The following is a 12915-nucleotide window of genomic DNA, read 5'->3' on the forward strand; positions in this document are numbered from 1 at the left end:
AAAAATGTGGTGCTGGAAAAACACAGCAGGCTAGGCAGCATCCGAGGAGCAGGAGAATCGACGTTTCGGGCATAAGCCCTTCTTCAGGAATGAGGCTGGTGTGCCAAGCGGGCTGAGATAAAGGGTGGGGGAGGGAATTTGGGGGACGGGTGCTGGGAATACGATAGGAGGAAGGAGGTGAGGGTAAGGGTGATAGGCCGGAGAGGGGGTGGGGGCAGAGAGGTCAGGAAGAAGATTGCAGGTCAAGAGGGCGGTGCTGAATCCGGGGATTGGGACTGAGATAAGAGGGGGGGGGGGGCGGGGAGGGGAAATGAGGAAGCTGGAGAAATCTACATTCACCCCGTGTGGTTGGAGGGTTCCTAGGCGGAAGAGGAGGCGCTCTTCCTCCAGGCATTGTGTGGTCAGGGTCTGGCGATTGAGGAGGCCAAGGACCTGCATGTCCTTGGCAGAGTGGGAGCGGGAGTTAAATTGTTCAGCCACAGAGTGGTTGGGTTGGTTGGTGCAGGTGTCCCAGAGGTGTTCCCTGAAACGTTCCGCAAGTAGGTGGCCTGTCTCCCCAATGTAGAGGAGACCACATCGGGTACAATGGATACAGTAAATGATGTGTGTGGAGGTGCAGGTGAATTTGTGACAGATATGGAAGGATCCTTTGGGGCCTTGGGTGAGGTATTAGTGCAAGTTTTGCACTTCTTGCAGTTGCAGGGGAAGGTGCCGGGAGTGGAGGTTGGGTTGGTGGGGGTTGTGGACCTGATGAGGGAGTCGCTGAGGGAGTGGTCTCTCCGGAATGCTGATAGGGAAATATATCCCTGGTGGTGGGGTCTGTTTGGAGGTGGCGGAAATGACAGAGGATGATACAATGTAACTGGAGGTTGGTGGGGTGGAAGGTGAGGACCGCTGGGGTTCTGTCCTGGTGGCAATTGGAGGGGCGGGGTTCAAGGGCGGAGAGGCGGGAAGTGGAGGAGATGCAGTGGAGAGCATTGTCGACCATGTCGGAGGGGAAATTGCGGTCTTTGAAGGAGGAGGCCATTTGGGTTGTTCAGTAGTGGAATTGGTCCTCCTGGGAGCAGATGCGGCGGAGGCGAAGGAATTGGGAATATGGGATGGCGTTTTTACAGGAGGCAGGGTGGGAGGAGGTGTAATCTAGCTAGCTGTGGACATCCAGTCCCTATATACTTCCATCCCCCATCACGAAGGCCTCCAAGCCCTCCGCTTCTTCCTCTCTCACCGACCCAACCAGTATCCTTCCACTGACACCCTCCTCCTACTGACTGAACTGGTCCTCACTCTTAACAAATTCTCCTTCCAATCCTCCAAACCAAAGGAGTAGCCATGGGCACCTGCATGGGCCCCAGCTATAGGAAGGATGTTGTTAAATTGAGACTGTGCAAAAAAAAAAGATAGGTTTATAAGGATATCACCGGGACTGGAGGGTTTGAATTATAAGGAGAGGCTGAATAGGCTGGGGCTTTTTCTCCCCCGGAGCATTTGAGGCTGAGGGATGTCCTTATACAGGTTTATAAAATCCTTAGGGTCATGGATAGGGTGAATAGCCATGATCAGAAAGTGCATAATTTTAAGGTGAGAGAAATAAGATTTAAAATGGACCTGAACGGTAACTTTTTTAGGCACAGTATGGTGCATGTGTGGTACAAATTGCCAGATGAAGTGGCGGAAGTGGGTACAATTACATTTAAAAGACATTTGGATGGGTACATGAATGGGAAGGGATCAGAGGGATATGAGCTAAATGCCAATTGGGACTAGGTCAGATTGGGATGTCTTGTGCTGTAAAAGCACAGCCAGTCAGACAGCATCCGAGGAGCAGGAGAGTTGATGTTTCAAGCATGAGCTCTTCTGGAATGAGGGGTTAGCCCAAGGGGGTTGAGAGATAAATGAGAGGGGTGTGGGGCTGGGTGGAGGGGAAGTTAACTGGGAATGCGATAGGTAGATGAAGTTGGGGGTAAAGATGATAGGTCGGAGAGGAGGGTGGAGCGGATAGGTAGGACAGTGCCAAGTTGGTAGGTTGGATCTGGGATAAGGTGGGGGGTGGGGGGGAGGGAAAGGGGGAAACTAGTGAAATCCACATTGATCCCATGTGATTGGAGGGTCCCTAGGTGGAAAATGAGGCGTCAACTGGCTAGAGTTTGGCAGCAGAGGAGGCCCAGGACTTGCATGTCCTTGGCAGAGTTAAAGGGGTAGTTGAAGTGTTTGGTACAAGGCTGTGGGGTTGTTTGGTACGTGTCCCAGAGATGTTCTCTGAAACGTTCAGCAAGTTGGCATCCTGCCTCCCCAATGCTGAGGACACAGATCAGGATGGCAGTCAGATCACCAGCTGTGGGATTTAAATAACCAACACTCAAGGACAGCCACTGGTTGAACCGGCTTTAAAATTACCTATCCATCCAAAGACTTGTGCCAAATTTGTACCTACAGGTACAGGACAGATTAGTTTAAAAATAGGAATCTATGTAGTTTTGATGCAAGACTGAAATCAAATCATATATCATTACCATAATGGGCATGGGTACCAGTAAATAGAGGCCACTACCAAATGATTGAAAGAACTGTGTTGGTGACCTGAGCTACACAAGGATCACATAACGTAGGAAACTCTGGTCTGGCCCAAATTAATCCAGATAGGTCTGCCCAGAAGGGAGAACTGAGACACACCCGTTCAGTGAAAGGCCCCTGGACAAATCTACAAATTAATTACATAGGTTCCCTTCCACCACGTAGGAATGGATTTACCTATATCCTAGTCATGATAAATATACTCACAAAGTGGGTCAATGCTTTTCCTGTTTGGCCAAACACAGTGAAAAGAACCATCCAAATCCTAACACAACAGGTATTTAGAAGGTTGAGTCTACCCAACAGTAATGAGTCAGATCAGGGAACCCATTAGACCAGGCAAGTCATGCAGAATGTGATGACTATGCTTGGTATCAAGCAGAAATTCCACATTGCATACTACCTGCAGTCTAGTGGGATTGTTGAAAGGATGAACCGCACCCTAAAAGGAATATTTACAAAGACGATGCATAAGCTCAATGAAAATATCAAGGCCACTCAGCGACAGCTGTAGGTTATGGATCAAAAGGAAAGTTAGCAAGGCTTACTTTTACAGTAACATTAAGCCTGTTGAATACCCAGTAGGACAGCAGGTGATACTAAAGATATGCTGACAGCATAGCTAAGTTATACATTCCCAACAGTCTAGACATGACAGAACTTGAACAATCCCAATTCATTATAACTCATACCCCAAACAACGTTCTCACAACATGGACATACAACAATACTAAAAGGCTAGTACAGATCAGGGAAAAACAGACTGACCCAGACTCTCAAATGGTAATGTCCAACAGTGTATCACTGCCAGAGGGAATGACAGGACATGGACATGGGAACCAGGAGGATACAATATTGCCAGAGACCGAGGACTCACAATACATTGAGAAGTCTCTATTAGGTGCCTATTTGATGAATTTCGTTCATGAATCCAGATGATGAAACAGCTCCTGACAGTCACCCAAGGTGAAGTGTTTCTGATGGTTCAAAATCACACGCATTTCATGCATCTCTGTAATCCCAGTAGTACCAACTCCTATTCCTGTATGCACTGATGGAAGTAACCAGGTTATAAGTCTTCAGTTTCCCTAATGTTGTTTCATCTTCATCTTCATCTCCAAATTTCCTTCGTAGGTCACAACAATCACTTCATCTTTACATTTAATTTGTTGGTCACGATGACCGCCTCATTTCAGTCTTTTCTGATCACTCAATGGTCAGACCATTTAAAACCATCCTAATCCCTCCCACTAGAAACCGAGGTTGGAGCCTTCCAGGCCTCTAAACCTGAGTTAACATTCCTATTCCCTTTAAAAAAAATGTTGGGGAGGGTTAGGGCATATGCGTTACATCAGTGCAAAACCATAGAGATATTAGACAAGGATAACAACAGTTAAAAAGTGTGGCGCTGGAAAAGCACAACAGGTCAGGCAGCAACCGAGGCGCAGGAGAATCAACATTTCGGGCATAAGCCCTTCATCAGAAAATAAATAACCTTGACCTCTTCCCGGACAACCATGACCACGCAGAACTTAATCAAGACCTACTTCATCAGGATCATCATTGGCAATGGAAACAACACAGAAGAAACAGCGAACAGACCAGGATAAAGAATTATTAGTCTAGTAAATATTAATTATCGTGTTGTTTGCATAAAATGTTCTCCAGTTTATAATGTTGGATTTTTCATTATGAATTTTCTTTTGCTGTTATATAACTTGTGTTTTCATAGAGTCATTTGAGTCCTACAGCACAGAGGCAGGCAATTTGACCCACATAGGTCCATGCTGACTAAAATATCCATCAATGCTAACCCCATTTCCCTGCACTTGGCCTGTATCCATGCATTTGTCCAAATGCCTTTTAAATGTTGTTAATGTATCCATCTCAACCACTTCTGCTGGCAGCTCATTCCATATGCGTACTACCCTCTGCGTAGAAAAGTTGCCCCCAGGTTCCCTTTTTTTTCCTTTCTAACTTTAAACTGATGCCCTCTATTCCTTGATTCCCAACCCTGGGAAAAAGACTGACTGCATTCACCCTATTCATGCCTCTCATGATTTTATACACTTCTATAAGGTTCCCACCTCAGTCTCTTACATTCTAAAGAAAAAATCCTAGCTTGTCCAATCTCTCACTATAACTTAGACTGTTGAGTCCTGGCAACATCCTTATAAATTTCTTCTGCACTCTTTTCAGTTTAATAACATTCTTCCTATAGCAAGGTGACCAAAACTGAACACAATACTCCAAGTGCAGCTTTACCAATGCCCTGTTTAACTGCAACATAACTTCTATACTCAATGCCCTGACCGATGAAGGCCAGTGTGCCAAAAACCTGACTTTCAGCGAACCGTGCACCTGAACTACAAGGTCCCTTGGTTCCACTACACTCCTTAAGGCTCTACTATTCACCATGAAACTCCTACCTTGATTTGACTTTCCAAAATGCAAGACCTCACACGTATCTGTATTAAACACAATTTTCTATTTCTCAGCCCACTTCCCCATTTGATCAAGGTCCTGCTGCAATTTTTGATAACCTTCCTCACTGTCCACGATACCTCCTATTTTAACAAACTTACTAATCATGCCTTGTACGTTCTCATCCAAATCAGGATGTTCAGGATCTAGAGGGGGACTGCAGCTGATTGGGTCACTCAAAATGATGGATTTATGATAAAGACTCTCATTAAAGGGCTGGAACAACTACTGAGTATTAGAATCATTGCAGTATCTCGAAATCAGCCACTGTGAAGAGAAGACATCCCTGGGACCACTAAGACCTAGTGTGGTGGTATATGATCATTCAGAGTTAAGTTAAAGCATAAGATAGTTGACTGGATATAATCGTGTAAATTGTTAGTTTATAATGTACTTTGTTGTTATGGTATTAATTGTGGTAATTAAATATTATTGTTTATTATTGAGTCAATTCACAGTTTCTTTGCTAGATATAAGAGTTAAGTACACTGTGGCAGGCACAACATAAGACATGAACTTTTCAAGGCAAGTTACTTTATAATTTAGTCATCAGGCTGTGAGTGCATCACATGAATAAAATATCACACTCTTAAAAAAAACCTGTGTAGTATAGCTGCACCACAATGGATGGATATGTTCATAGGAAGGGTTTAGATGGATACTGGCAAATGAAACTAGATTACTTTAAAATATCTGGTGGATCTGGTCGAGTTGGAACAAAGGGTCTGTTCCCATGCTCTACATCCCAATGGCTCTATGACTCTAAGTAATCTCAGCAGATACATGGGGACACAATGATCTCCAAGTCACTCACCTCCTAATTTGGAAATATATTGGTGTTCCTTCATTGTCACTGAAATCCTGAAATGCCCTCTCTATGGGCAACTTACAGCAGGTGGACTGCAGCTGTTCAAAAAGGCAGCTCACCACCACCTTCTCAAGGGTAACTAGGGACAGGCAATAAAAATGCTGACCAGCCAACAATGTGAATATAAGTGAATGAAAGAAACCCTTTGATTTGAGATATGGGTTTCATGTTTCTAGGTAGTTCTAAGAGACATTATTACACCGCTCTTGAGCAGGTGGGACTTGAACCACAAGAGAACCCCATCGTTATTTGTAATGTAGCTCAGATGATAGATTACTCTCAATGAACAATGTATTATGAGAATCAGAAGCCAGAAAAAAAAATCCAGTCCATGCACCTTCAGTTATCATTAGTTTTAAAAATCTCTGCCAGCAAAATTACAGCTAAAATCGATATCAAAAACTTAATTCAGAGTTTCGGCTATAACAATTTCGATTTTTTCTTAGCATTTATGCATTAACGTAAAAATATGCTATACATGTAAAGGATACGCTCTTCCTGGGAGATTTGATAATTTGCCGAATATTTAGTTTAAAATTGTCGAATTTTCATCATGCAGTTCTGAATGGTTTTATTTTAGGCATAAACAAAAAAGCCCTCCGTTTTAAAAGTAAAGTGATCGACTCCAGACCTGGCCTTTCTGTTCTTTCACATTTTCTCATATGAAACTGATGGAAACTAATAGGAAAATCCCCAAGTTGAACGAATATATGTTGTGGAAGGAGACGACCCCTCCAGCAATTGGTAAGGATATAGAAATTGGTGGATTTTTTTAAAAAAAGAGAAACGTGTTCACGCACCACAGACGACAAGGTTAAGAGAGATATCAACTTTAGACCTGTGTACTTAAACATGTTTAACTATCTTACATTGGGTACGTTTACTGTCTGTTGGAGGAGACCGTTAAAAACATTGCGTGGGATCGACGCATCATAGATCACTAGTAGAAAGTCAAACAACAAAGAGAAAACGTAGATTATATACATTATCTCGTCGAGTTATTATTGGCGGAGGTGTGAGGATGTTCAACTATTCTAATTAATCAACAATTACTTAAAATAGTTGGTATTTTAAAGACTTTTATAAGCATTACATCATCACTGGTTTTATTTAAAAGTTTTGCTAATCGACCAGTAACTTGCAGCTCAGCCAATATCCTGGATGCGTTCCCCAGCGTTTAGTTGTGCTAACAATGTGCAGATGTAACCCATTGGTTCATCAATGAACGGTCATTAATAAAAGATGCTGCCTATGTGTTCGTAGTAAGGCGTAGAAAATAATGCCATCACCCATCCCAATTCCCCGGTTTTTGCCGAGGAGTTTAACACCGACCAAATCCCTGAGGCCTTGTAGTAGCCCCAACCAGTTCCAGGGCTGTCGTTTCTCTTGTGCAAAGCCATCTCGGGCGTTACAACGGCGCTCTTGGAGTACGGTAATTTGGGATGAACTGAAGTTACTAGATCTTTTGGGTTCAGGTGGTTTCGGTTGGGTTTATAAAGGAACTTATTATGGTCAAATTGTTGCAATAAAGAAAGTGAGAAAATGCGTAAAGAACAAACTGGCTGCTCGGCAGAGCTTTTGGGCAGAATTGAACGTTGCTCACCTGCTGCATGAGAACATTGTGAGGGTTGTAGCAGCTACAACGTCTGTTCCCGCAAATCCAGAGGACGAGGACAGTGTGGGCACCATCATCATGGAGTACGCAGGAGGAACAAGTCTAGATCATAGGATTTATAACTGTACGGAACCCCTGGAAATGAGGGGATGTTTAACATTTTCTCACGATATTGTCAGTGGACTGAGTTTCCTACACAGTCACCACATAGTACACTTGGATCTGAAACCAGCTAACATCTTCATTACCGAGGCGGGGCGGTGTAAAATCGGAGACTTTGGGTGTTCTCACAAATTACCGATCGGCCGTGACTTGACTCCTAATGGCCAATTGCGGCACCTTGCTGGTACCTACACTCACCGGGCACCTGAGCTTCTGAGAGGTGGTCGCGCTACTTTAAAGGCGGATATTTATTCTTTTGCGATCACTCTCTGGCAGATGCTAAGTAGAGATCAGCCCTATTCCGGCGATCGTCAGTGCGTGATGTATGCTGTAGTGGCTTATAACCGACGTCCAACTTTCTCCACAATTTTCGATGAATCCTCGTTGGGCCGCGGGATTCGATCAATCATCAGTAAATGCTGGGAATGTGAACCAAATCGTAGACCGAGTGCAGTAGAATTACTAGAAAATATTAATTGCTTAGAAGCACAGCTATAGCATTATCTTGACAAACTTGTGTACTTTAAACTTCAATATATCTTTTAATGTCGCCCCTTTAAAAAAAAAAGCAGCATTTTCTAAATTTTTAAAAATGCTTGTGGAAAAAAAATACTCCTGTCTTAATGCCCTATATCCTGTGCTTTGCGTTAGCCGGGTTATAACAATTGGACTGGGAAGTAAGAACTTAACAAATGTTAATATTATTTCTGTTCCATAGGTTGGTAAACAACACTTGTTAGTAAGTTATCCTTTTTTTTTGCTTTCCTTAAGATTTTCTCCGGACCAAAACCTGACTTTTTTTCCCACTTACTTGCAATGTCCTTACTAATAAAGTTTGAAGTTGTATGACAACAATATTTTTAGTATCAGTTTGTGTATGTTTGACGTTTCAAACTTGTACATTGAGTATAGCTCAGGTCTGTCTACAAATCTCACTATTGTGAAACTACTACCTGTATTGGAAGAGGTGAAATGGCAAATTGCCAATTCGTCAGGTTTCCCAGAACTCTGAAAACCTGACTGCTAAAAGGTGACGCTCATAGCTAAGTCATGCACTCCTTCAAATTCGCAATCCTGAGAATTCTGCTTTTTTTTTCTCGCTCGTTCTTTTTTTTTCGCTTGCTTTGTTTCTCTGAGCAATATGCTTTCAAAATGTGATGGCACTGGACAGCGCGTGATTTGATGTTTTCTTTTCTCCTGAGGCAGCGGTCTAAACTGAAAACCTGTGGCTTAACTAATTACCAGATAGTTGGGTAAGTATAATGGTAAGTGAATTAGCATTCGAGTATCAGTACAAGTCTAGAGACATTAATTTAAAAATAATTTGTATGCTACGTTTTTTAAATGCAGAGATATTCCCTGCATGCCTATGTTTTAAAACCTATTGCGCAGAAATTGTGGAAACTCGAGGAAAATTCACAGTGGAGAACCACAATAGTGAGATCTCCAGTTTAAATTCTAATCTAAGATTTTATCTTGGAATAGCTGAGATCACTGGAGCATGGGAGATTCGGGAGATGGGGGAACACCACAAATTGAATTCAGGATAGTAGATTATCAGGTCATGATTAGAAGAGGAATTGTAACAGTTTTTTGGCAGGTATGGTAGTTGGTGTTGGTGATTGGGTATGCAATGTAATGCAGACCATTGATGTCAATGACCAAGGCATAGAGGATGTCCAAGAGTGGAAATTCCGTCATAAATGGAAAGAGATTCACCAGGTGAAAGGCCTCTCTGTTCTGGAACTACTGATTCTAATTAAATTCCAAACTTTCTGGCTTTCCACTTTACTTTTCAGTAAATCTGAGCCTGCCTCTTTTTTTGTATGAACCTGGAATTTTTACGTACAGAAAAAAAATGCCCTGGGAAAGATGGCTTGGAACCTCAAGTTATTTTCACACTCCAAGCTAAAAAATGTAAAATTGTCATTGATATTTGGAGGCTGGTCAGTTGGTTCATGTATTAGTGTTATGACCAGTAATCTGTGACTTTGTTTTGAGTAAAGTATGTACTTGAGGATCACTTAATTCTTCTGTTGTGGGTGACACCTACAAAGCTTACTATTGGATCCTATTAAATGGAAACCTATTGACACACAATGAAACCCTTTCATTAAGTTCTTTTCTAAAGAGACTTTTTCTAAAATAAATACTCTTTCAATTGAGATTCTTGTGCATTTCCAGAGCCCTACTCTCTCTCACTTTTAAAATTATAATCAGAACCATGCACAACAAAGTAACATTGCTTAAATAAGTGACAGAAATTAAGATTGAAATCATCCACTCTTGACCCAAGAGTGTCTCATCACTTAAGCTGTGGGTGACTAAAGAGATCTTGAGGATCTAGTTGGCAATGGAAATTCTACTTTAGAAATATATATTTAGAATTTTTAGAATTTGGATTTCAAAATAATGACCCATGGATGACAGTTACTTTTTAGAATTTTTATTCTAAAATCTTTGGTTATTTGGTCCTCTGGAACAGTGATTGAACCCAATTTGTGTCAGAGCAGGCAAAACCCTTCCTCTATAGAAACGATGGTGGAACTTCTAAACCAGGAGCGCTTGGTTAGGAATTTGCAAGTTATTAGCTGAAGAAACACAGCCAATTGAGACGGTGTCCTGGAGTCATCAGTGCTGAATAGAAACTGGGGAGAATCAATAAGTTAAAACTTAAGATTTGTTATAGGAAAGCAATTTTTTTCTGCTTAGATTCTCTAATGGCTAGTATTAGGAAACAGCTTTGCTGTCTAAGATCTTTAACTGGAGGTCTTCATAGGTTTATTTTTCAATTTTGTGTAGTAAGCCTTTTCATTGTTTTAATAGGTCTGTACCCTCATGTGATTGTTTAACTTAATACCAATTCAAATTCTTAAGTTGAAAGTATAAAGTTAAATTTCATTTTTAAACTGATCAAGTCAGATAATCGTAAAGTAACCAAATCAACAGCAATAGATAGGTTTTAAAAAAAAAAGTGCTAATTAAATGTTGACGTATCCCAACATGGCTGGAATAAAAAGGGAGGTTATAGCTTTACAAAGCTGAAGTGAGACACAATTGGAAATATTGCATTCAGTTTTGGACACCGTACCTTTGCTGTGATATTTGACTTGGCTGTGGTATAAAATGCTGGATTTGAAAGGCTTAAGTTAGACTGGTTCTACTATCTGCATCTTGCCCTGAATGTAGAAAATTAGTGAGTTAGAGCCATAGAGATGTACAGCATGGAAATAGACCCTTCAGTCCATCCTGTCCATGCTGACCAGATATCCCATCCCAATGTAGTCCCACCTGCCAGCACCCAGCCCATATCCCTCCAAACCCTTCCTATTCATATACCCATCCAAATGCCTCTTAAATGTTGCAATTGTACCAGCCTCCTCCACATCCTCTGGCAGCTCATTCCATACACGTACTGCCCTCTGCGTGGAAAAAAGTTACCCCTTTGGTGTCTCATGTCTTTCCCCTCTCACCCTAAACCTATGCCCTCTAGTTCTGGACTCCCTGACCCCAGGATTCTGGGTAATCCAATTTGGAGGATGGGAAACATTCCTGGCTGGAAGAGCTGCTTTCTTTTGGTACTTTAGGTGTTGGCGGTGCTTTCCTTGAATTTCAGGTGCAGCAATAACTGTTTTATATGCTGTTGCATTGTTTTTGAACTTTGGGGGAAAAAAGTCAAAACAACAGCAATTTTAAAAGGGAGAAGAGCAGACAAAGGAAGCACATGGTGAGGACAGTGCGAGAGAGAGAGAGAGAGAGAGAGAGAGAGAGAGAGACCGACACCTTTGTTTGAATTAGTGTATCGCTGGACGTCGGTGCATCTGGGAAAATTAACAAACCGTGAACTTCACAACTAATGGAGGAACTGTTGGGCCACGTTCACAGCACAGAATCAGATGTTATTTGTTTTAAGCCTGTCCAAGAGAGGCTGTATTAGTGTACAGTGGGTTCTTTCTTGATTGTTTTTGGAAATAAGTCTCTTGATTAAACTTAATTAATAGCTCTGGCGTATTGGTAGTGTTTGTAGAGGAATAAGACAGTGTTATTTTCTAGGTCTGTAGATTGTGAAGGAGCAAAATTGGCCTTTGCAGTGATATGTACTTGTCAGATGTGGGAGTTTAGAGAGTTTAAGGGATACTGCAGATTATATCTGCCACAAATGCTGTTGGATGCGAATCTTATCAGATTGAATGGATCGGTTGGAGAGAGAGTTAGAAGTGATGACGAATTTGCAACAGTATGTGATGGATGGCAGTTATAGGAGGGGGGTAAGTCTCCGATAGGTTAATTCCAGGAAAGGTAAGAGAGGTAGCAACTAGAGCAGTAGTCTTTTGTGGATATACCCATTTCAAACAGATGTGCTGTTTTGGAAAACGTAGGGGGTGATAGATTCTCAGGGGAACATAGCATGAACAGCCGAGTTTCTGGTATTGAGACTGGCTCTAATGCAAAGAGGGGTACGTCAGGTTTCAAGAGATCAATTGTGTTAGGGGATTCAGTAGGCCGAGGTACAGATAGACTTTTCTGTGGCCAGCAGCGAAAAAGCAGAATGGTGTCGCTTCTCTGGCGCCAGGATCAAGAATGCCTCAGAGGGTGCAGAATGTTCTCACTGGGAAGAGGGGCCAGCAGGAGGTCATTGTCCACATTGGAACCAATGACATTGGAAGGGAAAAGGTTGAGATTCTGAAGGGAGATTAGAGAGTTAGGCAGAAATTTAAAAAGGAGATCCTCAAGGATAGTAATACCTGGATTATTCCCAATGTTACGAGCTAGTGAGGGCAGGAATAGGAGAATAGAGCAGATGAATGCATGGCTGAGGAGCTGGTGTATGGGAGAAGGATTCACATTGTTTGCATCATTGGAATCTCTTTTGGGGTAGAAGTGACCTGTACAAGAAGGATGGATTTCACCTAAATTGCAAGGGGACTAACATACTGGCAGGGAAATTTGCTAGAACTGCTTGGGAGGATTTAAACTAGGGGGGGGGGGGGGCGCGGTGGGACCCAGAGAGATAGTGAGGAAAGAGATCAATCGGAGACTGGTACAGTTGAGAACAGAAGTGAGTCAAACAGTCAGGGCAGGCAGGGACAAGGTAGGAGAAATAAATTAAACTGCATTTATTTCAATGCAAGGGGCCTAACAGGGAAGGTAGATGAACTCAGGGCATGGTTGGGAACATGGGACTGGGATATCATAGTAATTGCAGAAACGTGGC

General features: G+C 42.3%; 1 protein-coding gene across 1 annotated transcript; it reads left to right on the forward strand.

Annotated features, from left to right (window-relative positions):
- Positions 1–7202: 7202 nt before the first annotated feature.
- Positions 7203–8198, forward strand: mos (MOS proto-oncogene, serine/threonine kinase). Its single transcript, XM_043688387.2, has one exon. The coding sequence runs from the start codon at positions 7203–7205 to the stop codon at positions 8196–8198; it is 996 nt and encodes a 331-aa protein (XP_043544322.1).
- Positions 8199–12915: the final 4717 nt, after the last annotated feature.

This window comes from Chiloscyllium plagiosum, unplaced genomic scaffold (genome assembly GCF_037043375.1).
Source record: "Chiloscyllium plagiosum isolate Xiang-an unplaced genomic scaffold, Cpla_swu_hap1 HiC_scaffold_4, whole genome shotgun sequence".
In the NCBI taxonomy this organism is placed as follows: Eukaryota; Metazoa; Chordata; class Chondrichthyes; order Orectolobiformes; family Hemiscylliidae; genus Chiloscyllium; species Chiloscyllium plagiosum.

Excerpts from the sequence above, each read along its gene's own strand:
- mos (XM_043688387.2), top strand. The coding sequence starts at position 7,203 with ATGCCATCACCCATCCCAATTCCCCGGTTTTTGCCGAGGAGTTTAACA.